Source organism: Nelumbo lutea, chromosome 1 (assembly GCF_056320005.1).
Source record: "Nelumbo lutea isolate HS-2025 chromosome 1, American lotus-T2T, whole genome shotgun sequence".
In the NCBI taxonomy this organism is placed as follows: Eukaryota; Viridiplantae; Streptophyta; class Magnoliopsida; order Proteales; family Nelumbonaceae; genus Nelumbo; species Nelumbo lutea.
This window is the reverse complement of record NC_142684.1, coordinates 63,478,804-63,506,643: the sequence shown is the minus strand read 5'-3', so window position 1 is coordinate 63,506,643 and position 27,840 is coordinate 63,478,804. Positions and strand designations below refer to the sequence as shown.

The 27,840-nt window shown below is 38.5% G+C and overlaps 1 protein-coding gene across 8 annotated transcripts; it reads right to left on the bottom strand.

Moving 5' to 3' along the window:
- On the bottom strand, positions 1-25,099 carry LOC148874911 (vacuolar cation/proton exchanger 2-like). Of its 8 annotated transcripts, none has more exons than XR_016104978.1 (13): positions 24,404-24,953; positions 22,102-22,362; positions 21,948-22,015; positions 21,808-21,836; positions 19,840-20,036; positions 19,529-19,741; positions 17,874-18,005; positions 8,149-8,265; positions 8,015-8,068; positions 6,866-6,953; positions 6,476-6,592; positions 1,909-2,005; positions 1-380 (listed from the first exon to the last, which is right to left on the bottom strand). XR_016104978.1 is itself a non-coding variant. In XM_088964492.1 (13 exons), exons 3-13 carry the CDS (start codon positions 22,360-22,362, stop codon positions 358-360), a joined length of 1,308 nt encoding a protein of 435 aa, XP_088820618.1. In that variant the 5' UTR covers positions 24,404-24,528; positions 24,971-25,099; the 3' UTR covers positions 1-357. The 8 variants fall into 8 exon arrangements, 7 of the variants coding, with proteins under 7 accessions (XP_088820618.1, XP_088820619.1, XP_088820617.1 ...); XM_088964492.1 differs by lacking the exon at positions 6,866-6,953 and adding an exon at positions 24,971-25,099 and having other exon boundaries at positions 24,404-24,528; XM_088964493.1 differs by lacking the exon at positions 6,866-6,953 and having other exon boundaries at positions 24,404-24,528; positions 24,814-24,971.
- Between the last annotated feature and the right edge of the window lie 2,741 nt (positions 25,100-27,840).

Sequence of the window (27,840 nt, the reverse complement as noted above, 5' to 3'; positions counted from 1 at the left end):
TGAGAAAACTGTACCCACCTTGATTTCTAATGAAGTTCCTCCGTTACAGAAATGCCATATAGTTTCCACAAGACTAGTTGATTTGAATTGAGTTGTACTGTAATATCTAAGTTCCTAAAAAAAAAAGTAACGTTACATTTTTGCTGAACTAAATTTTACAGTCTCCCCGTGGACGTAGGGTTTTACCAGATGTCTTCTATTTATCAATTTAAGCCTGACAAAAGCAACTTCATCTCCCTCCTAAGAAATGGACTTCACAACAACAAACTTGAAAGAAGAAAACGAATTGCAGACATATACAACAGAATGACAGTAGAAATTGAGCTCCACCTCATGAATCCATGCATCCTTCTTAGACTAATTTTTGTGAATCTTATCAGCTGCAAAAAATGACTCATTGTAAGCTTAAAATAGATTATCTAATGCAAATATATATTTATCTGATATACAGAGAATGCATCTACAATGTAGTAAAGAGTGATGCAGTAAGACCACAGTGTGAAAGTACAATAGAAATGAAAGTGGCTAAGATTGTGAATCATGAAAACAAGTTATTAGATTTTCCAGTGATAAAATGTAAGCTCAAGTAGCTAACATTATCATATCATATAACTAATCATAGAATCAAGTTGATTAGGTATTTTACTGAACAAAGTAGACTGATTGAACCGAATGACAGGAATGTTGAGTGCAGTATAATAAGCATAAAAGCATACTGAAAGTATCCTTGGTTTCTTCAGTGAAAACCAACCATTCGGCATTATTCTATAAACCAAACCAAAAGATTGGTAGCACAAGCTGGATAAAGACATAACTTTGAGTCCACTATATTTTCCCATCCATGGTTTGCAATATTGATGACATTTGGCGATGCATCCCCAAAATATCCCCATTTGCTAGGTGGTGACGAAATCTTCCGGAAGTCTTTTTTTCAGATATTCCCAATATTTAGCCAATATGTCGGCAATATTTCAGATTTCATTGATAGATTATATATTTAAAATTTAAAATTTTAGAATATTATTTAAAATTTGTCAATATTTCATTGGAATCGTCATAGTTCTTTTTGTTTAATATTTTCCTAAAAGAACTAACAAGGAATTGGTGACTGGATAATTAGCTTTTTACTTTGATATGATTCACTTACTAAGGTAATTTTTGGTTCCGTAGGCGTTTATTGAAAAAATGTTGCCACCAATGTTTTAAAACACGGAGGCGTGACACACAAAGCATTCCACTACCTAAAGGTGTGAGGCAGTTCAGAATGTAAGAGGCGTAAGCCTACTTAAGAGGAGGGGAGATGAGGAGGAAGGAGGATCTCATTTTTCTTTATTTTTAATAAAAATCTTTTATATTAAGAAGAATGAAGATGCATACATATCACAAGTTAAAGGGGGGTCTTGTCGAAGTGGAGGTGAGCGAGCTGGAGCGGATATTAATATATTTCTTCTAATGATATGGTTTTGAGATTTAAATGTGCAATTATATTTCTTCTAATGATCTCTTGAAGGTTTATTAACTAATTCCATGTTTCTAAAAAACTTTCCTGATTTTCTAGATTTTCCAAATATCTTAGTAAAATTAGCAAAATATCACTGAAACTTCTCAAACTCTACATTTTGAAATGTTCATTGATATATTACGAACCATGTTTCCATCTATCTCAGGTTATGCTATCTTGTTTTAATCCCATTAAAGAGGATGCATCCTAGAGAGGTTATTAATATCAAATTATTTATGTACTGTATTGACTTTGCACTCATAGGCTGCAGAAATGACTCTAGTAAATGAAGATTTGTAATAAACTTAAACCAGTTTAACTTTTCATACAGATACACATGAAAAGAACTTCATCCTAGGTTCCATACATGGTATGGGGCTGTTACCTGTTTAATAAAATTTACTTACCAACTGACTTTGGATCTGCGTGTACAAAGAAACTTGCTGCAACTATAAGATAGCAAAGAATGAGCATAAGTCCTTTAAAATAATTTGAAGTTCCCTCCTGCATTCAGACAAAAAACACAAACTCATGAACCCAAGCAACCAATAATGTTAGGAAAAAGAAACAAGAAGTGAGTATCTATGGAGATGATTTTTCAAATCAATATGCAAAAATTATTGAAGGACTTTGTGGATATCCACCTAGACTACAATAACTATATATTTTCCTCTGCATTTTGGCGTTTTGCATAATAACACTCTTCCTAACTGCATTATTAGGTTCCGAAACTTCCCCCAATTCTAATCTAGTTGAATATGAAAAAAATAGAACTCTTTCCTTTTTCTTTGTTGATTTTCATGCATTTTGACTTACTTTTTTATCAATTACTGTGTTTAAATTTTATTAATAGAAAATAAAGAAAGGGCCCACCATTCAGAAACTTTTAAAATGATTCAAAACAACAGAAAAAGCCAGCAAGAAACATAAGGCTGTAAAAATAGAAAGAAGTAAAAAACAACACTGATTACAAGTTAGTCCCTAAATCTCTTTTTCAAACCGGATGTTCTCATGCTCTCTATTTATACCATATCCTTCTAAAACATCAGCTATTTCATTTTCTGATAAAGGAATCCATCTGAATAAGAAATTCAGAGTGGATGCTAGAGCTTCAAGTTCCCTATAAAATCTAAGCGGCCATGGCCCCCACTCTCTAGAAGCCATACTAACACAATTTGGCAAGTCTCCCTCCATTAGCAAATCATTCCAACCCCTTGTCAAGGCTATTTTTAGACCTTGAAATATAGCTGAAAAATCTGCCTTTAACGACTTTTATACATTGTCTGGTCCACTATAACATAATATTATTGTGCTGGAATCATTGAAAAATTGTTGCCCCTAGAATCCCATCCATGGTTACCTTTTTGAACTCCTCTCATCTTAGCAACCAACTTGCCACCTTTTCCATGGTCAGGTCAATAATACCTTCTATATCTTGTTGCTTATTTTAAAAAATTCTAGAGTTTCTTTCATTCCAAATTCCCCATAACATTTCTGCCCTATAGAAATGCCATAGGATCTTTCTCCTATTTAGTTGTTTAAAAAGGTCTGGAACATTTTCTGGTGGCATCCAAGAACCAAAAGAAGGCCGTAGAAATGAGTCCATACCTTTATGGTGAAGGGGCAAAAGAGGAATAAGTGATTATTTATTGTGGATGCTTTAGTTGGAAAGGAATACAGCCGCAGACAGCAGCAGTAATGGGCGTTAGATTCAGTGTTCCTATCTTATCTTATCTAGATTCAATGTTCCTATCTTATCTCTTAGCTAGATTCAGTGTTCCTATTAATTAGGCAGTAGCATTATTATTTCCTAGGTCTTTTAGAAAGTTTCTTAATGTTTCTTTTAGAAAGTTTCCTAATGTTTTTAGAAAGTCTCTTAATGTTTTTTAGAAAGTTCTTTTTTAGAAAGTTTCCTTAAGAAGGACTCTTGTAATTCCTATTTAAGGAGCAGATGTTATTCAATAAATCCATCCAAAATTTCAGTCAAGAAAGAGCAGAGGAGAGTTGGTGATCTCTTTAACAAATCACCATAAAGGCGCTAAAGATAGGTTCCTCGAAAAAAGGGAGAAACAAAGGAAAACAAGAAGTTTTCCCCGTTAACCGACCTGTGGCGAGATCCTATTCGCGGGCCCTTAACAATTTGGTATCAGAACAGGGCGTCATGGGTGATTTTGAACAATTGAAGACTAGGGTTCATGTCTGGAGCACAAACTCGTGGAAAACAGCAAGGAGGTGCGCGAGATCAAGGACGACGTCCGAGAATTGAGGCGCTTGATGGAGTTATATTTTTCCAGCAAGGAAAAGAGTTCAAAAGGGGCTGCAACCACAGACGGCCGCCGACCAGACATGGCAGAATCGTCCAGCGATTAGTAGGTCGTTGCCCAGGGAACCACGACCGTTCCCAAATACAGCAGGCTGGAATTTCCTTCCTATAATGGAATTGGAGATCCTTTGGGATGGCTGTACAGATGTGAGCAGTTCTTCCGCAACCAATGGACAGAGGGCAGGGACAAGGTAGGCTTAGCCGCATTCCACATGACAGAGGAGGCGCAGCTCTGGTTTTATATATTGGAGCAGGAGGAACCTGGGCTCAGTTGGACCCAATTCAAATCCTACTGCCTTCTCAAATTTGGGCCCCCGTTAACAAGCAATCCATTAGGCAAACTAATCAACCTCAAACAGACTGGAATTGTGGCTGAGTATCAACGCCAGTTTCAGACCCTCCTTACAAGAGCATCTTCTGTACGACCAGATCAACAGGTTGACATGTTCACCGCGGGGTTAGCAAAAACTTTGAGGGTGGATGTGGAGATGCAAAATCCCCTCAATCTGGTTACTGCTATGAATTTGGCTCGTGCTTTTGAACGCAAATTGCAACTCAACCGCGGAAGTATCAGTATAGGGCGGCCTCAAACAACATGGGCAGCCCTGAAACTACTCGGAATGGCTCCATCTTCAGCAGCCAGCCAAGAACAGAAACCACAGACGAGCAACAATTCCAGATCGGCATCCAGAGTGGGAAGCAACGTTATTGCACCGCCTATTAAGCGCTTGTCCAGGGCTGAGATGGCGGAACGCAAGGCGAGGGGACCGTGTTTTAATTGTGATGAACTTTCCTCAGCAAGGCACAAGTGCAAGAGAATTTTCTGCCTCCTGGTGGAACAAGAGGAAGATGAGGATGAACCCTCTTCGTTGGAACCCGATCCAGGAGGGAAAAATCATTCCACCTATACTGGACTCCTTTGATTGTGTTTCAAGACACCTATCCTGAATTCGAGCTTGAGGACAAGCTCTTAGTCCAGGAGGGGAGTAATATTGTGGATGCTTTAGTTGGAAAGGAATACAGCCGCAGACAGCAGCAGTAATGGGCATTAGATTCAGTGTTCCTATCTTATCTTATCTAGATTCAGTGTTCCTATCTTATCTCTTAGCTAGATCCAATGTTCCTATTAATTAGGCAGTAACATTATTATTTCCTAGGTCTTTTAGAAAGTTTCTTAATGTTTCTTTTAGAAAGTTTCCTAATGTTTTTAGAAAGTCTCTCTTTAGAAAGTCTCTTAATGATTTTTAGAAAGTTCAAGGAGCAAATGTTATTCAATAAATCCATCCAGAATTTCAGTCAAGAAAGAGTAGAGGAGAGTTGGTGATCTCTTTAACAAATGACCATAAAGGCGCTAAAGATAGGTTCCTCGAAAAAAGGGAGAAACAAGGGAAAACAAGAAGTTTTCCCTGTTAACCGACCTGTGACGAGATCCTATTCGCGGGCCCTTAACATTATTGTCTTAACTATTCACTAGAAGTAAAGGCACCAAGAAAGTCTGCCTTTGTTGGAGCATTTCACTTTGATCAATGGCTGTGTAATCTTGCCTTGAAGAACCCTAAATGGGGCAGGAGTAGAGAAAAGCATTTCATTGAGTACCAAGGAGCAGCATGTGAAAGATCCAACTGCAGGGGCGGAGCCAAGTATATTAGTATATTGGTGGGGGGTCCTTGGGCCCCCCAAACTTTTTGGTAAAGCTGTTATTTATACATGGTTACTAAGAGGAGGCCGGGTCAAAACATAATGAAATGGGTCTTTGCCCCCGCCCCCCAAAACTTGAACTAAAATGTAACGGATCACTCTCTAATGCTCCTCCAACTCCTAAAATAAAAAAAATGTTTATTTTTCCTTTAAAAAAATATGTAATAGACCCAAACCTTTTTAATCCATTTTTCCCCAAACCCTACTTCTACTCCCTATCTCATTTTCTTGTTTAACTCCCCCCCCCAAAAAAAGAAAATAAATAAATAAATAAAGAAAATTCCTAGCTTCGCCACCACAACTGGGATTAATGTCCAAACTCTATTTCTCCTCCTATCAGGGCAAAGAAAAACATCCGTAAGGGTCTCGAGGAGTTTTAATACTTCACCAACTTCATGATATTTAAAACCTCTCGTAAAAACCAAATCCTCAAACACATCCCTAAGGAAGAACCAAGAAGGAGTGCCATGTGAAAATCCAAATGGTCTTAATGTCCAAGCTCTATTGCTCCTCCCATATTGGCAAAGAAATGCATCCTGAAGATCTCAAGGAGAGCTAACACCTTACTAGTTTCATGGTCATTAAAACCTTTCCTAAAATCAAAGCCTCAATCATTACCTTCCTTGGAAAAAGGTAACATGTCAAAAATAGGTTTAAATCTATAACTAGTGATGGTGTAAGTCTAGAAAACTGAGTGCACAAAACTCAAATGAAGAAACTATGAACATGAATGTGCAGTTTGGGATCTTGAAATATGAGAAATCCTGGGGTACCCCAATAAAAATTCACAAAAGAAATTTTTGTGACCAAATGAGACAATAAATTTTCATTGATAAGATAGTTCTAGGGTTAAGTTATTCCCTAACAAGAAATTACACTACTAAAGTTTCTTGAAAATAGATTCAGTTGCAATAAATCAAAAGAAAATTGTTTCTTAATTATTAAAGACAAACCTGCAGCAAGAAAGCTACAACTAGAACTGTTACAAAAAGTGTGGTTGTCTCAAAAAGTTGAAAATTTAAGTCCATAGGGCGTCCCATGAGCCATCCCACAACCACACAAAAGGGGATCTGCCAAATAAACAACAAAACATATTTTAAGATATATATATATATAACCCAATACAAGGAACTATAGCGTGCTTAAACAATAAAGTTACCAAACAAACATAATGCTTAAAAAATGGAAATTACATAAGAACTAAAAATCACTTATTCATTTTGATTTTAATGCGTGAAGCAGAAAAGTATGAATATTCAATTTTAGATACAGAAGTAATGATGATAATAATGGATGAATATGCCATCCAAATAGATAAATTGCAGTTTCTAATACTGTCTTACCTACAGGTCTAGACCTATGCCAATTGTGACAAGGCCAAGCCACCTATATTTCAACACCTCCAACAGTAGACCCCACTTAGAAAAAGTTCTGTTTCAGTTTCCACTATTTCTTAATCACTTCAAAGGATAAGCTTGTCTCAAGAATGATATTCAAATAGGAATAAAACTAGTCATAATATGAACTGAAAAGGACTGGTTAAATGTCAATAACATGCTTACTTCTTAGGAAGAATAACCACTTAACTATGAAAAATATAAGAGCATCTTTATAACATCACTGAATATGATTGTCATTCAAGAAAGTGAAATATACAACATAAAAGATTCCCCAATTTCTAAAGCATGGAACAAGAAAAGATGATCAGATTGGCCTTTGGCTCTATTTAATTGCTAAATAATTACAACGAAAGAAAAGAAAATGAAAGACAATAAAAGAAAGAGAAGAAAAGAAGAGAAAATTTTATCATCTTAGCACTGTTTGGTTGTCAAGAAAAAAAAAAGAATAAGGAAATTCTAGAAACTATAATCTTTGTGAATCCCACCCAGATTTAATTCGTCCCTGCATGCTCCATATAGCTTCTCCTATCTTTTGTCTTCAAAGAAAAAAAAAAAAAACTCTCATTTTAGAAACCCACACACACACAGTGCAATCAAGAAAATTTGGTTATGCATTGTACTTACTTTCTAAGACAACCAAATGCCACTCTAAGATTTTATTGGAACATTTTTGGAAAATTTCTCTTAAATATTCTTCCAACCGAATAAAGCGGTAAATTAGAGTGTGTCAAATTCATGAGATAGCTAAAGGCTATTATATGAGTCAAACCCTTCCATGGTTTAAAAATTAAATATCAAAACCAGCATTTTGTTTTATCAAAACTTTATCTAGTGAGTGATGAAGAGGAAGAAAAGTCTTCTTCATGATGGACATTTATCATAAACATAAAGCAGCATGGAATATGCAGATTGGTCAAATATCTTCATAACACTATTCAGTAAAAATAAACCTTGTACTCATTTTCCATTCTAAATATTTAACTTACTATTGCTTTATCCCAAACTATTAACTTTGACATGTAGAAAGTGTGCTTAAAGAGCAGTCTACTTTCTTTGAAGTCAAAACTGAAATATATAATATTTACTACCTACCCCAAACATAGATATCTGTGTTGATGACCCTACAGCTACTCCCAAAGAAATGTCCTATGCAGAAGATGAGGAAAAAGAACTATAAGATCATGGTAATAAAAAAGGTTAGAAATTCTATCTGTAGAAGCACTTACAAGTTTATCTTTCATAGCAAACATAATAGCACTTGCATGCTCAGAAGCATTCCCTACAATTGGAAGCAATATAACGCTAATAAATGCAATTGGAATATTCCATGCAATAGATGCTCCCTGTGAAACCAATCCAACAAGGAACATAACTATTAATAAAACGTGAGCAGGCAGAAACATAAGGGACAAAAAAATATCACTCTATAGACACAAAAATGAGTTATATTGGGTTCTTCTTGACCATAACTACCTCTTTGTCAGAGAAATAGGCCAGATGGTTCCTGTAAATTTCGATACGACATGCCCCACATCAGGCGTATTATCATATCAGGAGCTGTCTAAAACCCTAAATGAGGGGTGCTTCGGACCTTGACTATTTTCAAGGGGTAGGCATGCTTAAAACCGACACCCTTATGCAATTTTGAAAAAAAAAAACTTAATAACATAGTTATAAAGTAGTGGAACACCCAATATGCCTGTTTGTGCGTATCGGGTGTATCAATACTTTAAACCATGGTTTCACATTCGCCATGATGTGCTTGGACAAGAAAGAGCATCAAATATAATTGATTCAATCATTTTCAGTAGAAATGCATGCTACTTCAACTGGATCTAGTGTAATGTATTTTGATATTTAGGTTTCAATTTTTGTTAACGTATCAATTCAATATATCTTATATTTTAGTTAGAATGCCTATAAGTAAAAGTCTGGGCTTGCTGAACCTCTATGGGAAAGCCTCAGATGAAGAGGTAAGTTTGAAATCACTTTCAGACAAAATAGTCTCCAACTATTCCAGAAAAAAGTAATGGAAAAGGGACTAAAAATAGAGAAAATTTGGGGATTTACCTTGGTCCGGCCACCAAATTTGAAAAATAAAAAGTGTAGGTCTTTTTGCTTGTTTTTGACAGAATAGCAAAAGGAGTTCATGGAAGTAAAGGTTACTTTTTTTGGATCAGCAAAAGGAAAGTTACTGTTAACAGGTGTATTATATGTACTGTACACAGGCTTAGTACCCGTAGGGGTATTTTCGTAATTCTGTATACATTTTGTTATGTACGGCCAGAACAGCATAAATAGATAGCTTCACTCGACTGAAGCTAAGTTTTGTTGAGGCCTTAACTCAGTTGCCTCTTATTCTTCTTCCTCTTCTCCTTCTTCTTTCTTCTTCTTTTCTCTTTTTCTTCTTCTTCTTGGTCTCCTGCTCAACATGATATCAGAGCAGGTTCGTCCATGCCTAGAAAACAACTAGCTGAGGTCTCTCTCCTCTGCTGCGAAGGAGTTATAGTACTGATGCTCAAAGACAAGGAAGAGAAAGCTTTCCTAGTGCTGCGGTTAGTCTCCACTGTCGAGTAGGGCTCTGCTACAAGTATGCTGACTGTTCAACTTCCTAGCACAGAAAAAAGGTTCGGCTACATGTTTTTTTGCTGGTAACTGGGTTGCTTCGGCTAAGAGGACTGTAGAAATCCATCCCAGATGTTCGAAGGAAGGCTCTGACCTGAAGGGAAATTCGAGTTCATGACTGATGACTGTGCTGCCTATTGCTAGTACTGAGATTTTTTTTTTCTCTTCCTGTTTATGGCTTCTTGCACGACTGTTAATGTTCCAGAATTTGAGTAGGGACTGTTCCCCTTCCTCCGATTGTATGTTGCCCTAGTCTGCACTCTAAGGGGCTGTTGATGAACCCTAGAACTTGAGTGACTGTTCGGCTGCCCTGGAAAGTGGATATCAGCCGATTAGGTGTGGTGAATCACCACTCGTATTGCTGCTCCTACTGTGACTTTTTTTGGCTGAGAAGCTGTATCAAGGTTGTGAACTGTAGGTCTTTCAGACCTAGTTACACTGCATGTGCAGTTAGTATAATGTTTTGTGGACTCCTACACAGTGTAGGTGATAAACCCTAGTACTGCAGTTGCAGTGTTTGTGCTTGGTTCTCTGTGGGGCCAAAAATAAGCAAGTGTCCTGTTGTGGACTGTTGCAGCTCTGTAAGACTGTGCTTTGGTTTTGTATATTTCTGAACTGAAGAATCATGAGTAGTGAAGATTCAGCTACATCCGAAATCTCCACAATGCTGAATGGAATGAGTGGGAACAGTGATCTACCCTTCCCTATGGCTGTTGTTCCTCTTGGCGGGTTAAACTATCTAGAGTGGTCAAGGGAGATCAAACTATACATAACTGCAAGGGGAAAAGTAGGCTACACAAATGGAAGAATCAAAGAACCACCTTCTGAAAATGCAAAACATGATAAATGAGATCAGGAGAATAGTATGGTTATGTCATGGCTTTTGATCTCCATGCAACCGCAAATAAGGAAGAACTTCATGTGGGCTGAAACTGCAAATGAGATATGGGATTAGGCAAAGTCCACCTATTCTGAACTTCGACACTATGCCAAAATTTATCAACTGCAAGCGGCTTCATCTACTTGTAAACAGGGGGAGAGGAGTTTATCAGTTTATTACTCTGATCTGACAACTGTTTGGAAGGAGCTGGACCATTACCAGAACATTGAGTGGAAGTGTGAGGAAGATGCAAAATTGTATAAGAAACTTGTCTCACAGCAAAGGGTGTTTGCCTTTTTACATGGTCTCAATCCTATCTATGAACCCATCAGAGTACAAATTCTAAGTTCAAAGGATCTTCCTTCAATTTAGGAGGTCTATGCTCTTGTCCAGTCTGAAGAGAGCAGAAGGAACTTGATGAACAGCACCGGAGGGAATGCAATTGTGTTGGCCACAAAGGAGGGTCCCTCTACTAGTGGTGGGCCTTCTTTCAAGAGAGGAGATCTCCAGAAGAAAGCAAAAGATAAGGAAAAATTGTGGTGCACTAATTGTCAGAAGCCCCGACACACCAAAGATACTTGTTGGGATCTCCATGGGAAACTGAAGTGAGCTTAGGATTTACCTAAGAAGCAAGGTTCAGATGGTATTAGAAGACCCGGGCAGCAAGGTACCAAGAAACACCACATGGCCAATATGGTTACTCGGGAGAATCAACCCTCCACCTCCACTGTGACTCAACCACCTCATGACCAACATAACTACTCTGGATCCGACCCAAGAGAGGATATTGTCAACTCCTTCCGTGACCATTTGGAGCTTTATGGTAGAACAATTCGCCAAATGGATGATCCTCCCACCACCTCTTTTGCATCCACATCAGGTAATCTTGCCACAACTTTCCATGTTGCTTCTCACGACCTTGACTCTCCATGGATCATTGATTCTGGAGCGTCAAAACACATGACTGGTATGTCCTCTTTCTTCCAAACTTATCACCCCCTTTCCGGAAGAGATAAACTTATCACCCCCTTTCCTATGAATTTGTTTTCAGTCAGTAGTGTTACAAATTCCTTAAACTGTTCCGTGACTTTTTTCCCTTCCTATTGTGTGATTCAGGATCTGGCCTCAAGGAGGACAATTGGTAGAGGTCGTATGGTTGATGGACTCTATATGCTGGAGAATACGGCTAGCCTTCTTGTTACAGAGTCTATGAGTCAGTTCAAAAAGAGTAAAATGTATTTATGGCATTGTCGTTTGGGTCACTTGTCTTTTGAGTCGTTGAAAGTTGTTTTCCCAGAAATGTGTAACCGTGTCTGTTTCCAATTTTTCTTGTCAAACGTGTCAGTTAAGCAAGCATTGTAGAACTCAATTTCCTCAAAGAAATAGTAAATCTGAGTTTCCTTTTCACATTGTGCATTCGGATGTGTGGGGCCCTGTTACTTTACCTTCTTAGAGTGGCTACAAGTACTTTATTACCTTCATTGACGATTATTCCAGATACACTTGGGTATATCCAATGCGAACCCGTGAGGAAGTACCAAAAATTATCCAAGATTTTCAGCGGATGGTCTTCACCCAATTTCATACCGAAATTCAAATATTTCAATCGAACAATGCAAAAGAGTTTTTTTATAGTGACCTCACGGAGTTTTTTGCTTCACATGGCTCTCTTCATCGGAGCTCTTGTGCCCGCACTCCACAACAAAATGGTGTGGCTGAACGGAAGAACCATCACCTTCTTGAAGTGGCACGGGGATTACTATTCCACATGAATGTTCCCAAACGTTTTTGGCTTGAGGTTGTCCTTTGTTCTACATACCTCATTAACCGAATGCCCTCTCGTTGGTTAGAGTACAAAGCTCCACATCAGCTTCTCTTTCCTAAGGCCCCTCTTCTTTCTATTCATCCCCGTGTTTTTGGTTGTTGGTGTTTTGTCCAAAACCTTTCTCCCACCCGGGGAAAATTGGACTCTCGTGCTATCCCATGTATATTTCTTGGCTACTCATTCTCTCAGAAAGGGTATCGTTGCTTTGATCCTGTTTCACGGAAATTCTCTGTCTCCATGGATGTTACCTTCTTTGAGGATGAGCCCTTCTTTCCTATTTCTCCTTAGGGGGAGTGTAGGTATGAAGAGAAACTGGTTCAACTTCCTCCTCTTCCTACTCCTTCTCCTTCTCCCCTTCCTCCTTCTGATCCTCCACCTTTCCGTGTTTTTTCTCGTCGTCGTAAAGGCCAATCAGGTTCAAGAGCTTAGGAGAATCCAGAAGCCGTACCTCAAATGCCATCAGATTCCTTGGGGGAAGATCATACTCACTCAGGTAACTTGACTCCCAACCTCCCTGTTGCTAATGATCTTGACCTTCCCATTGCCCACAGGAAAGGTGTTAGGTCGTGCACCATCAAACACCCCATTTCCAACTTTGTTTCCTATGAGAACATCTCACCTTCATTTCGTGCTTTTCTTACCTCCATTGACAGTATCCCTATTCCCAAGAATGTGGTAGAAGCTCTCTCAGTACTAGAATGGATGAAGGCCATGAAAGAAGAAATTGATGCTCTTCATAAGAATGGCACATGGGAACTTGTTGATCTCCCTAAGGGAAAGGATCCAGTTGGATGTAAATGGGTGTTCACTGTTAAGCATGGGGCTGATGGAACCGTGGAGAGGTATAAAACTCGTTTAGTGGCAAAGGGTTTCACTCAAGTATATGGGGTTGATTATGCAGAAACCTTTGCACCTGTTGCCAAAATGAACTCTATTAGAGTCCTCTTCTCTCTTGCTGCCAATCTGAATTGGGATCTATATCAGCTCGACATCAAGAATGCCTTCTTGAATGGTGATCTTGAAGAGGAAGTTTATATGGTTCAACCCCCCGGTTTTTTGGCTCAAGGAAGTGAACAAAAGGTGTGCAAATTGAAGAAGTCTTTATATGGGCTGAAGCAATCACCAAGGGCTTGGTTCAGCAGATTTCATACTACAATCCAAAAGAGGGGATACAAGCAATGTCAATCAGATCACACACTGTTTGTAAAGAGAGTAGAAGGTAAAATGGCTGCCCTAATAGTATACATGGATGACATAATTGTTACTGGTGACTGAAAGGATGAAATTCAAAGTTTGAAGGGCTTCCTTACCACTCAGTTCGAGGTGAAAGATCTAGGTCCCGCCAAATACTTCCTTGGGATTGAGGTTGCCCGGTCAAAAAAGGGTATCTTCATCTCTCAAAGGAAATATGTCCTAGATTTGCTTAAGGACACTGGAAAGATTGGGGTTAAACCAGCTGATTCTCCCATTGATCCCAACCATAAGTTAAGTGACAGTCAAGGTGAACCACTTAAGGATGTGAAGCAATTTCAGAGGCTTGTAGGGAGATTGTTGTACCTCTCTATGACTCGTCCAAACATAGCATATGCTGTTGGTTTCCTCAGTCAGTTCATGCATGCACCTAGGTCCACCCACCTTGAAGCAACAGAGAGAGTACTACGGTATCTTAAGAAGCTCCCGGGTGCTGGTTTATTATTCCAGAAACATGGACACTTGAGGGTTGAAACTTACACAGATGCGGATTGGGCTGGATCTCAAAGTGATAGAAGGTCTACTAGTGGTTACTGCACCTTTGTAGGAGGGAACCTGGTTACTTGGAGGAGTAAGAAGCAAACTGTGGTAGCTAGATCCAGTGCTGAAGCTGAGTACCGTGCAATGGCACACGGAGTAGCCGAAGGTATGTGGATAAAGAATCTATTGGGAGAGTTGGGTTTCCAGTTGGTAAACCCATGACTCTACTCTGTGACAACAAGGCAGCTATCAGTATTGCTGCCAACCTGGTACTACATGATAGAACAAAACACATTGAAGTTGACAAGCATTTTATCAGAGAGAAAATCATCACAGGCGAAGTATGCACTCCATACATCAGCTCTGAAGACCAACTCGCAGACTTATTTACAAAAAGGCTAAACTATTCCAGACATCAAGGTCTCTGTGACAAGTTGGGCATGATTGATATCTATGCCCCAACTTGAGGGGGAGTGTTAATAGGTGTATTATATGTATTGTACACAAGCTTAGTACCCGTAAGGGTATTTTCGTAATTCTGTATATATTTTGTTATGTACGGCCAGAACAGTATAAATAGATAGCTTCACTCGACTGAAGCTAAGTTTTGTTGAGGCCTTAACTCAGTTGCCTCTTATTCTTCTTCCTCTTCTCCTTCTTCTTTCTTCTTCTTTTCTCCTTTTCTTCTTCTTCTTGGTCTCCTGCTCAACAGTTACCTTCTCAAACACAAAAGGAGGTTCTTGAATCTGCAGCCTCAGTTTTTTCTACCTATTCCATGTCTTATTTCCAAGGTTCAAAATTTTGATACGATACGCCCCATATCGGATGTATCATATCATACCAGGAGCTGTCCAAAACCCCAAATAAGGGGTGTTTCTGACTTTGACTATTTTCAGGGGGTAGGCATGCTAACCGACCCCCTGATGCAATTTTGAAAAAAAAAATAGTTAAAATAACAAAGTTATAAAGTAGCGAAACATCTGATACGCCTGTTCGTGCATATCGGGTGTATCGATGCTTTAAACCATGCTTATTTCCTGATTCCTAAGACCCTTAGCAAACATCTTGTCTGTATTCAAAGAAAGCTCTGATGGAATGCAAATATAGATAAAAATGAACTGAGTCGGGGGGATTTTATGAGAAGAAGTAAACAAAGTGGAGGTTGAGGTTTCAGGGATCCCCATTGTTTTAACCTTGTTCACCTTGCTAAGAAAGCATGGGGGCTTTGTGCATAAGTAAACTCTATTTGGCCTAGAGTAATAAAGGCTAAATATTTCCTGTCAAAAGATTGTCTTTTTATTTGGTTTCTTTTCACAGAATAGGTTCCTGAAGCTAGAGAAGACTTCTTGAAGGTAAGAACATTCTGTTACCAATCAGAAAAAAAAAGGTAGGAAATTCTGTTAGGGGGCTTGATAGTTCGTTGGATTAGACCATAAAATCAAGATTTGGGAGTTCAATTGGATTCCATTTATCCCAGGTTTTAAAGTCCCTTCTTCAAAACTAGATGGTTGTAATCTTTCGATGGTTCATGATCTTATAGAGGATTCTACTTGGAAATGGAATATGAATTTGGTTACTGCTTTTTTTATGACATAGGTAACTAGAAAAATTCTAGATACCATAGTTCCCCTTCATCCTTGTAAGGTTTCCTTTCTTTGGAACCAAGATACAAAAGGAATGTTCTCAGTCAGGTGAGCCTTTAATGTGGCCAAAGAAGTTGTCTATGACCAAGAGGTGATGTCAAGATCTGGACAATCTATAAGAAACATGAACACCCCCCTCTCCTGGAATTGATGGTCAATGATTTGTTTAGCTGTAATCATGCTATGAGCAACCTGGTTTGAAACAGCATTTGCAACCTAAGGATTACCTGATGATGGGACTTGGCCCTTAATACCTGATCGCCAATTCTTGTAGTTTAGTGCAGGAAATGATGATGATGACAGAGATGATTTCACAGCTAGGCCATTCCAATTATTCCATCCTTGAACAAGAGTCGCTATCTTTTTGTCATCCTCTTCAAGGAGACTTATCTTGGATAATGTTTCTTTATATGTGACTCTAGTGAATTGGTGGCTGCTGTTAACTTTTCACCTCTGGCTGTGATTCACTATGTTTTGTTGATTGTTATTAACTTTCTAGTTTGCATTTGTTAGTCATACTCCAAATGATGTAGTATGTGGTTGCTTGACTTGTAACTACCCTAGTTGGTTATCTGTTGCAAGCTCTAGGCAGTGCCCCCATCAAATAGGGGATGAATTGCTGTTTGTATTCTCTTTTTTGTTTGGTGTAATGGTAAAATCTTGGGCTTATAAGCATGCAAATGCAGGTTCAAGTCTGAGTTGCCACTTTGTGAGAAAAAAAAAGAATACAAAAATGACTTCTTTTTTGACACTGAGATCTCAGACATCTTGAACCTCTTCCTTACCATAAAAAAAGTCTACACTTCCCCTTATTCCATTGACACCCGAGTTTGGACCCTCAACCCAAATGGTGATTTCTCTTCCAAATCTATGTTCAAGGCTCTAACTGCAGGTGAACAGAGTTCCTCTTTCCCTTCCAAGAAGATCTGGAGCAGTCATATTCCACTAAGAGTTTGCTTATTTGTTTGGGAAGCGTGCCTACAGAGAATAAATACTTGTGATCTTCAGAAAAAAAGTATGGGAAGATCATATATTTCTCCTCATGCCTGTGTGCTTTGCCTAAGAGAAGGTGAATCATCTGATCACCTACTCATTCATTGCAATTTCTCTCAAAAGATTTGGTGGCATTTCTTAAACTTGACTGGATACAGTTGGGTCTCTCCAAAGCATATTCAGGAGTTTCTCAATATGTGGCATGGATCAGGTTTGAGCAGAAAATGTAAAGTGTACTGGAAAACTGTGTTACATGCAGTATTGTGGGGAATTTGGGAGGAAAGAAACAGGTGCATATTTGACAACAAGATCAGATCTCTTGAAGAATTAATTTCAGATATCTCCTTTTATTCAAATTTTTGGACTGTTAATTCTGAGCTGTTCCAAGGACTCTCTCTCAATGACCTTAACAGAAATATCCAAACGATCTTGTTTCTTCCAACCTACCCCCAACAAATCCAAAGATTACAGATATCGCATAATGAAGGAGGGATGATTTTAAATTGATGGAAGTGCTGCAGGCAATCCTGGTATAGCTGGGATAGGGGTATTTTGAGGGATGATCTGGATAATATCTGTTGGGTTTTCAGTGGCCCAATAGGTAATGCTGATTCAACAAAGGCTGAAGTGATGGCAGCTATCACTGGAATCAGAATAATAAAAAGATTGGGCATTCAGAACTTATCCATTGTAGGAGATTCTGCTAATACTATCAAATGGTTGAAGGACAAGGAGGGGGGTCCTTGGAGGTTGAGTCATTATCTAGCTGAGGCAAGAGACTCCTTGGAAAATATAAATGCAAAACTGCTGTGGATACCGAGGGAGTTGAATCATATTGCAGATGCATTAGCTAAAATTGGAGCAAGATTAGAAAATCTGTACAGCAGCAGGCTTCCCCCTTGTAATTTTGCTTTTCTTCTGTTTGACTTCTCTTTCTTCTGTGTAGTATACATGGGTATGGCCTTTTATTAATAGCATATAATGTAATTTATTTAACTGATTGTTCGAATTGTTGATTACCAATGGCATTATGTGGAGTTGGTTTAAATATTTGGAAAGAAAAAGTGATATCTGTCATGATCCTTGTATGATCCTGTTCTAAGATTCTACTAGAGATGGTCAGCATATAAATCAGACAAAAAAAAATGCCACTCTTCTTCTTCTGTCAAGGGTTGGTTGATCCTTAGTCCAATGATAAATAACATGTCATAGTATCACTTGAATAAAGGTATGAGAAAGGTCAGAAAAGCACACCTCTATAGCATCAACTAGGTATCCTGAGAGGACTGAAATCCAAGCTGTCAAAATGGAAAGCCATATTATTGATTCCCATTTAGAGATCTCAGCATCCTCATTATCATATGAGTTCTCAGTCTGAATTACACCCTAAATTCAGTCAATTGTGTCATAAACATCCATCCATCAATAAGCTAAACATACAGAGTTAATACAAACAAGAACATTAACAATAAGTATGATAAAAATGACAAAACAGATAAATGTATAAAACTAGGTCTAATTGCATAGGACAAATATGTACTGTAGATTTTCAAGACTGCTATTCAGTCTTGATCACTAAGAGATTTCAGGTTCGATGAGAAGAGAAAGTGAAGAAGATGTAGAAGAAAGAGTGATGGAAGAGCAATAGAACACAGATTTTGAGGAGAAGAACAGAATGTCAATGTTCTGCCGCCACTACTTTAAGTTAATATATATAGGTTATGCTAGTTACATGAAAGGACATATCTGCCCTTGGTGTTTACATCATAACTGCTAACAAATAACAAACAATATAAAACTGAAACTAGAAATAACAGAATAGCAAAATAACCACAGCTGTGACTAGATACATTCTACCCTATGGACAGAGTGGGACCACAGCTGTGGGGCCCACATCAATGTTCTCTACATGTACCATAAATTGATTGATGCATACCAGAAAGTGGAAAAAGGAATTGATATAAAATTTGGAGCTTTCCTAAGAAAACTGGATTTTTTCACAAGTGAATCCACCATTTACAGGCCCCAATAGCCCAGGTGATCTCTAGAGGGCACCCAGACCCATGGTTTCGGGGTGAAACTAGGATTAGTAGTTTAAAACTTATTTAAATATGTAGTTTTGGGGTCAATCATCTATGTTCTTTGATCTTCTCTTTATGTTTATTTTGATTGGCAACAGTTAACTTTTATTATCTAATAAAAGAATAAGTATGCCCATCATCCCTCGAAGAATAAGTATGCCACCAAACCCTTTTTATACTGCATACATTACAATGTCAATGGTGATCCCCAGAAAATGTGCCTTATTGACCCCATATTTGCAGCAGCCAAGGAATAAGAATTGATTTCTTATTGTATGGCTGTGTCTCTCAACGATTTCACTTTAAACTAATCTTCCAACATAAATAGTGAATCTTCATAAATATTTGCAAAACATATTTTGAATGTAATGTTAATTCCAGAGCCCATATATTTTCACAAAGACCCCAGATATCTGAGACCAACATTGGGTAATGGCCTTTAACATGTATGTGTCTAAAATATCATGTTACACTGCATATAATCCATATTAAATAAAAATAAAAAATAAAAGACGCTTAGATTGGGACAGATCCAGGTTTAGATCAACTATGAGATGATCTACCCTTTTAAGATCTTTATCCAATCTTTTTTTGGTATTTGCAAAAGTTGGGGTGCAACACGAGGACTTCGCAAGAGGTCACCCATCCTAGTACTACTCTCGCCTAGATCTTTATCCAATCTAAGTATCTATTTTTGGGTTTAGACCTGCCTTAGTCAAGTCAGATCCAGGCCATGCTCTGGACTTACTGACATTTGTAAGTACGACACAATATATCTTGAAGATTAAAATCATAGTTTTCTTCTCAAAAACATATTTAGAAACAAACCTCATCAACAGGGACATATAGGTTTTTGTGACTCTTCAGCTGGAAAACAAGAAAGGCTGCATATGCTATAAGCATAACACAGCTGCTAAACCTTGAGAGTGCCAATTCAGATTTTCCAAAGTGCAACTCTGTGTGTGTGTAGTGGAGTACAGCTGGAAATGTTAGTCCCAAAACTGCCATCAACAGCAACCCTGAGTTCACTGTAGCAGCTGCCTGCCCATATAAATTAACCATTCCAACATTAATCATTCACCACATGAAGAACAGAACAGAGAGAGAAACTAACTCTAAAGAGGATGTGATATATCTACCTTGTTAAACACTTGATCCTTCTTACAGTGAACTATTCCACCACTTAAGAAAGCACAGCCAAGCACCAACAACATGTTTGACAGAATTGAGCCTAGTAAAGATTGTTGAACAACCCGAACCATTCCATTTTTAAGTGCAAAAATGGATATTAACAATTCCGTTGCATTACCAAAAGTAGCATTTAAAAGACCACCAACTGAAAGTTTCAATTTTAATACATTATGAAGGATTCCATGTCAATTCAAAATATAATAACAATAAAAAGGTAGGGAGTATGATAAATTTCAGGAATTGGAACATGAATTAATGTCCACTAGCTTTACTTCCTAGATCGAACACGGAAAAGAAGATAAAGCATGTTCTGGGTCCCCTATACATGAGAGTTAAGAATGGTAGCTGACCCCAAGTAAACCAATGCTTGCTATATATCCATGAACACCAATGCCTAAGCTTATAAATTACATGTGTCAGGCAAATAAGTTAGTAGTCTATATTAATCATTTGATAAATATGAGATGAAAAGTTTAGTGAAATGATAAAGCTCCAACAAGAATCAACTTAAGATTGGAGATTGTTAATCTATGATTTATTCCCAGAAGAACTGCCTATAAGAACAGAAAATGTCCAATGGAATTCTAATTCTTACCAGAAGGTGGTTGATATTGATGAAAACAGGAAAGAAACTGCACAGTACTTGTGGATTGTAAACCCCTTTCAAGAGTCACAAACCAGAAACAATTAAAAAACAGCAATAATAATAAACTCCTGCACATTTGCTATAGTTTTTTTGTTACTTCCCATGTTTTCTCTTCACTCCTATTTATCCAACATGGGTTTCCTTTACTAAGCATGAAACTTTTGGTTTAAGTATCCAACATAATATGGCACCATTGTACAGGTATCTGGGCATAATAGTAGCCAATTCCTTTGAAAGCATTAGATACACTTCTACTATTAAGGGGGAAAACTATAGTGGCATGGTATTTAAAGAAAACCTTACAGACATATTGTCCAACAGCAATCAGCATCTGGAATTTGTATCATACAAAGAAGTAGCTATGATATAAGGGATACAACTTCCCTATTTGTGGTCTGCTTCACTTCTCACTTGAATACACAACTTTGATCTTACACATTTGATACCGCATGCCCTTATGTGGTTTACTGGTTGTATAGTGAAATAACCATAATACTTGTAAGCTAGTGTGGTTACTGTTGCAAAATCTATGTAATTTGTGTATTGGTTTCCCTGTTTGATCATTATCTTATAATTCCATTTTGACCTACCTGCTGCTTTCTGATGAAAGAAGATGGCTATGAACAGAATTCCCTTACCGCATGGTTGAACCAAAGTAATGTATTACTAAAATATTAAAAATTCCAGATGAAATCCATAAGTTCAGTAGTTACATTTGATCATTCATTCCAATCTCCTCAGGAAATCCAATAGTTAGATAAGTAATCCATTGGAAACAAACCTATCATCTTGAAGTAAATATGTTGCATTTTCGATTCTTTTAGTTAAAATGAATTGCTTATAAGGTGTCTATATTCTATCTCAAACACACTGCAATGGAACTATTCTTAAATATACCAGATGCCAAGATGCCAAGAAACTTCTCTTTTATGGGTAGTTGTTGCTCAATTTTGTCAGTTATTTCAGAACTTTTAGTTTGTAGAAATTGCCTTCTATGTTATACGTACCTAGTACCTGAAAACACTTATCATTCCCCTGAAAACCTCCCTAAAAATAAAACTACAGAAACATTATGGGTGATTGCAGAAAGCACATAAAATATGACAAATTATCAAGCAAACTACTAGTTCTACTGTGGATTCAGTGACTCATCAACAACAAAATAGATACATAAACAAGAGAGTGCACTGTGTTATGGGGAAGAATATGAAAAGTCAACTGTCATTCTTGAATACCAACATACTAACATTAAATCATCCAAGAAGCTTACCTGTAGGTCCAGTGTAGAATGCAAGCTGCCTGCAGCAGAAAAAAGCTGAGCTCTATTAAGCACTTGTAAAGTCATATAATTACAAAAGCCATTCCAATGACAAATGTTATAATATCACACCCAAGGATTATATGAATTACTCTGTAGCATAACCCAAACGTTCAGCCAAAGGTATAATGCCCAGTAAGGTAAGAAAGAAAACCCAGCCCTGTATTCCATTTCAATAAATAAATCAACCTGTAATGAAGGTAAAAGTGACAGACAAATATATCATAATAGATTGAGGAAACTTACATGACGACCTGTGAGATAATTGACAAGAATTGCAAGGGGGCCAAATGGCAAAAGTAAATTGATTTTGCTTGACAGCAGAACAATCTTTAGATTCTTGAGCACTCTATTCCTCATATATATGTTTTTGGAAGCTTGCGGAGAACCTGAAAATGATCCGTGCTGAATTACATCCAGAGGATGACTCTTTCTAGCAGGTGAGACAGGGGTAACAAGGGTCTTGTCTTCCAACTCAAGTACAGATCTTTCATCCAGTGATGTCATCTGTGTCATCAAATTTTTTTCATTAGACACCATCACCAAAAAGAAACAAGCCTACCTCCTCCATGGTCTAATAAACAACTATTAATCTAATCACCATTTATTAGAAATAGCTCATGTATTCATTTCTAGGAATAAAGGTTCCAAATTTTTAGATAGAGCTAGGAATCCAAGTGCTAGAAATGTGGCTAGTGGTTATCTCAATTTGTGCCATATGAATGAATGCAATGCACTGCTAATGGGGCATTCTACAACATGAATATTTTTGTTTTCATTTGTTTCTGAAATTGCCACATCAGCAAAAAAACAAAAACATGTTCTTGAACTCTGTTTTTGTTTTTAAAGGAAAAAACAAGTTGGTTTTGTTTCAAAAAACAATACATATTTTTGAAACCATCAAAATGATGGTTTTTAGAACAATAACAAAATTTGTGGTGTAGAATTACCATATGATTTATGGAACATGATATGAATAACCTCATGAAAACATGTCCTTGAAACCAAAATTCAAAAACATGTTTTCGGTTTTAGTTTTGAAAACAAAAAACACATACACAACCAAGAATATATTTTGTGTGTTTTTGTTTTAAGAAACAATCTGTTTTTAAGCTAGATGATTTTGATTTGTTTTTACAACCAACAACAATAAAAACAATTCACATTGTAATTGTAGAACACCTCCTAAATCAAACATAAGTAGAAAATAAACTCATATGTGAGTGAACTCTATCCATGTTTCCCTTGTTATCCACCTTCTATGAAACAGCTGTGAGTAACTTATTCCTAATCATGAGCATCACTGCAGGAACAAGCATTGGAATTTTCTAAAATCAAAAGGAAAATATCTACAAGAAAGCAATTATATCTCCAAATCTCCAATAAATGACCACATGTATCCCTAGAGATTCAAATCGCTTCAAAGAGAAAAGAACAAACTTTAACAAGGCTAAATTGATTAGCCATCAATCAAAGATAAAGAACAAAGTGAAAGTCAACCAACTGAAATTACTGCAACCAAGATGATAGTGTAGAATGACAGAAAAAATGGGTGGTCCCTCTAGTTCTATCTCCATCACTAGAAGCATAAATGTAATTGACTAATAGTGGGTTAGGGCTACCAATATTTGACACAACATGTGAACACAATATGAAGTTAGTGGGTTTGGATTTACTTTAATTGTGTTCATGTCAAAATCCTTCGACCTGTTTAACACGATTAATAAATGTGACAATTTCAGGCCGAACCACTTAACTCAAAAATGACCCGTTTATGACCCTAAGTTTCTAGTATTAGATCATATATGTATATTTGGATTAAACACTTTATGGTAAGTAAGAATGATATTGAATGGATTGTATGAATTTGTTTAGATAATGGATGATTGAATGTTTACTATTTAAGTCTATTTATTGTTTAATTTAAATAGGTTAAGCATTAAGCTTGTTGATTTCGTGTTCATTTGGGTTATACGTGTCATTTAGTATAGAATTAAACAAGTAAGTTGTGTTAATTTAGATTACACGGGCTGTATCGTGTTCATGTTGACATAGAATGCCCCTACATTGACACCCCCTATAACCTCCGTGGGATCCAAGAGCCAAGATAAACGGAAAACAGAGAAGAAAATACACAGGTCTGAGCTGAGAATGAATAATACCCGCAGAGAAATTAGATAGAAAAGAAAAAGAAAGAAAAAAAAAGGACAAAAGAGATTAATAAATGAATGCAAGTCAAATATCAGATCCAAAAGGCAAGATCAATGAACACGATAAAGAAATAATGTTTGATCTTCCAGTGAACAAAGAAAAGAGGGCATTGCAAGTTTAACTAAGTCCAGTAATTATAAACGTCAACCGAGTTCAAGAATATTGTCAAAATGCGAAGGAACAGAGCAAACAAAAATCCCCAGAAACAATAACAATTCTCAGTCACACCTGCAGCCAATTAAAATATTAAAAGAGAGAGAGAGAGAGAGAGAGAGGACGGTTAGACCAACTAACATTGTAACATTGAAACCATTAATGCGAAGTAATGGGAACAAACCTTTATGCGAGTTTGCCCAAGTCCAGTAATTATAAACGTGAATCGGGTTCAAGAATATCGTCTAAAATGAGAAGGAACAGAATAAAGAAAACCCCCAGAGAAACAAGAACAATTCTCAGTCACACCTGCAACCAGAGAGAGAGAGAGAGAAGACGATTCAGAGCAACTAACATTATAACACTAAAACGTTAAAACCACTGGAACCCATATGTCTTGCATGTCCGAATTCTACGTTGAGGCAGACATACATGACATGGGCTATGTATTTATCTCTTCTTTTTTGCCTGTCGGGCTTATTATTTTCTTCTTTTTTGCTTGTTATTAATGCTTTTTTATTGGTTATCACTTCATTGTTCGTTGTTCCTACGACTTATTTTATGTGTTGTAGGGGGAGAAGCGGCAGCGATGACTTTATTGATTTCCCAACTGACTGGGTTGTGTTGAAGTTGGACAGATGTATCTCTCTGTCGTCCGTCGCGAAGCGAGGGCGATCGCTGCTGCAGCTTCTCCCTCGCTTCGTGGATGCAACCGCTCTTTCCGCCCTCTCGCTAAGTTTTAGGTGATTACCGTCTTATTATTGATTTCTCTCTATCTCCACGAAACATCTTTCCTCCTCGGGAAAATCTATGACGCGGAAAAGATACGGTATTGGAAGAATTTCGACCAATCAATAAGACGTTTTCCGCTTGTCCATATCGGAAGATGTTTTCAATGTGAGGAGGATATGTAGGCGCGATCTGGTCGAAGGATGATAATTCAGTCGGGCAAGTCCAATTCGTAATATTCATAGTTCAGGCATTCAGCCACCTAGGCCCAAAATTCGTCTCGGTATAGAGGTACCTTGACACTTAATCCAGTTTAGGATTAAAGAATAGAAGTTCCAGCTCGAAGCTAATGAGTCGAAGCATCGCATAACCGACTCCAAAGGCCTTTCCAACATATCCCAAATCTCTTGAGGTCACAATGAGTCAACAAATCCCAAATTTCCTGAAATCACGATAAGAACTCATCCTGGTTCCGCCTAAATCAGAAGTAGACGATAAACCTTATCAACGTACTGCTCTCCTTCAAAAACAGAACCAACCTTATCTCCACAACTCAGAGATCCTGGAGCTCTTCCGTAAAGCCCACGACTACTCTAGTATATAAAGACTTGAAACCTCAAGGCAAAGGTACGCATGATTATTCTACTCACCAGCACTCAAGCTCTCAACCATTCAGCTTTCATTCACAACATAAGTACTGACTTAAGCATCGAAGCGACCTCGCCGGGTTAGCTACCCCGGGTTCTCTGATACATTGTTTTGCAAATTGATCCAACTCGTCGCCCATTTGGAGTTCGGATCACCCTCCAACTAGGAGTACCTAGATCGCACACCATCAATTAGCGTCGTCTGTGGGAATCGGTCAAAAGTTCATCCCTATCTCTCTGTAGCTTCAAACTTAATCTCAACCTCAATGGCATCCTCCATCCACACCGGGAAAAGTGTTGAGATGAACGTCACCAGGGGGCAAGCTCAGCAATCAACCTTCCCCCAAACTCCTACGGTGTGTATCGATCAATTCACTATTCTGCTCACAACGCCCGGAGTCTCATCATTGTCCGCACCACCGAGCACCACACAAGTAAGCATCCCATTTCCACCAGTGGTAGGCGAAACTTTCTCTAAGCCATCCGTGGTTCCCCCGGAATCGAGCATTCCTAGTTTCAAGACCTCGTTTAGTGCATCCAGGCTATTCAGATCCAAATGCAATAGGTCCAACAGTTCCAATAGTACCAACAATACTATTTCTGCCAATAATATCAACACCAGTTCCCTCCACTACAGCCAAACCAGCAGCCGGTTCCACCTCGGCACCCAGGGTCCCATTAGGGTTAGAACCCAAATCGACTTGGAAGTAACCAGAACATCAACTGATCCCCCCATCAGAGTGAAGAGACCTCACAAGTACCGATTCCTCTCAAGAGTCAGGTCTCGCCCCGTGGGAGGAGAGACGGTCAGCACACTCCTCCAGTCTCGCAAGGAAATCTCAGAAACAGGTCTGGGGATAGTCAACCCAATCCACCTCGGTACTCACAGCAAGAAAACAATGGCTCATGAGCAGATAACCAGTTCGGGGTTCAAGGTGCAAACTCGAGACAAGGCCTCTCCGTCCCTCGTGATAGCCAATTCGAGCCCCATAACCTACAGAATCCAACAAGGAACCAGGATCTACCTCGCAAGCCGATAAAGAAGCAGCAGTGGCTACGTCGCAAAACATGTCGCCTCTCGGCCAGGAACAGCCCGCCAGTGAATCCAAACCAACGAGAAGAGCAAACCAAAGGAACGGAAGAAGCGAGCTCGGTGACTACAAAGACTGCGCCTCCACTACTTTGCCAGTCATCCCCTCTATCTCCTGAGCTCTTGGCAACTCCAATGCCAAAAGACTTTAAGATGCCCCCATTAGACAAGTATGATGGGTCGTTCGACCCCAATGACCATGTGGACTCTTTCCAGTCTCAGATGCACCTAGCTGGGGCTGATTAGTCCTGCATGTGTGTGGCCTTCTCTACTACGTTCAAGGGGGTAGTTTGAACTTGGTACCGAAATCTCACGCCGGGCTCCATCAAAAGTTGATCCCAGTTTGCTGATTTTTCACTACGCACTTCATTACTAGCAAGAAGTGTCCGAAGTCACAGGAAAGCCTACTAAACATGGTTCAGAGGGAAGGAGAGTCGATCAAAATTTATATCAAGCACTTCAACGATACTTGCATGCAGATACCGGACCTCGACCCGACAGTACGACTCACTACAGCAAAGAAAGGAAACACCCACAAGGAGTTTAAGTGGCATGTGGTAGCTAACAAACCAAAAGACATCACCGAATTCCTTAAGTTAGCAGATCAGTTCATCGGTACCGAGAAGGAGATCAATCAGAAGATCGACAACCCACTGCCGGAAAAGAGGAAGAGAGAGAATGAAGGAATGAGCAATGGTGGACAGAAGAGGAAGAAAAGCAAGTCCTCGAGCAGGGGAAGAAATAACTCCAGAAGTCGGTCCCCCTCTTGAACTCGCAAATCAGGTCGACGCTCCAGGACCCCACCTGTGGAGAGAACGAGCTACATGCCTTTGAACGTTAAGAGAGGAGAGATCCTAATGGCTATTAAGGACTCCTCCTTCGTCAAATGGCCTCCTAGGCTAAGGGGAGACCTAGCAACAAGAAACCCAAACATTTACTGCCATTTTCACCGAGATCATGGACACAACACAAAGAACTGCAGGAATCTCTACGATGAGATCAAGGAACTTATTCAATGCGGATACTTGAAGAACTTCATTTTGCGAGAAGAGAGGGGACAAACAGATTGACAGGCAGATCAACAGGGGGACCAGAGGAGAAATGCCCCCAAGGCCAGTAGGCAGAATGGGAAACCACCACAACAGTTGCCAGAGG

Excerpts from the sequence above, each read along its gene's own strand:
- LOC148874911 (XM_088964492.1), bottom strand. The coding sequence starts at position 22,362 with ATGACATCACTGGATGAAAGATCTGTACTTGAGTTGGAAGACAAGACC. Across the intron at positions 21,837-21,947 it reads CGTTTGGGTTATGCTACAGA|GCAGCTTGCATTCTACACTG; the intron begins GTAATTCATATA and ends TTTCTGCTGCAG. Across the intron at positions 8,069-8,148 it reads TTGCTATGAAAGATAAACTT|GACATTTCTTTGGGAGTAGC; the intron begins GTAAGTGCTTCT and ends TCTTCTGCATAG.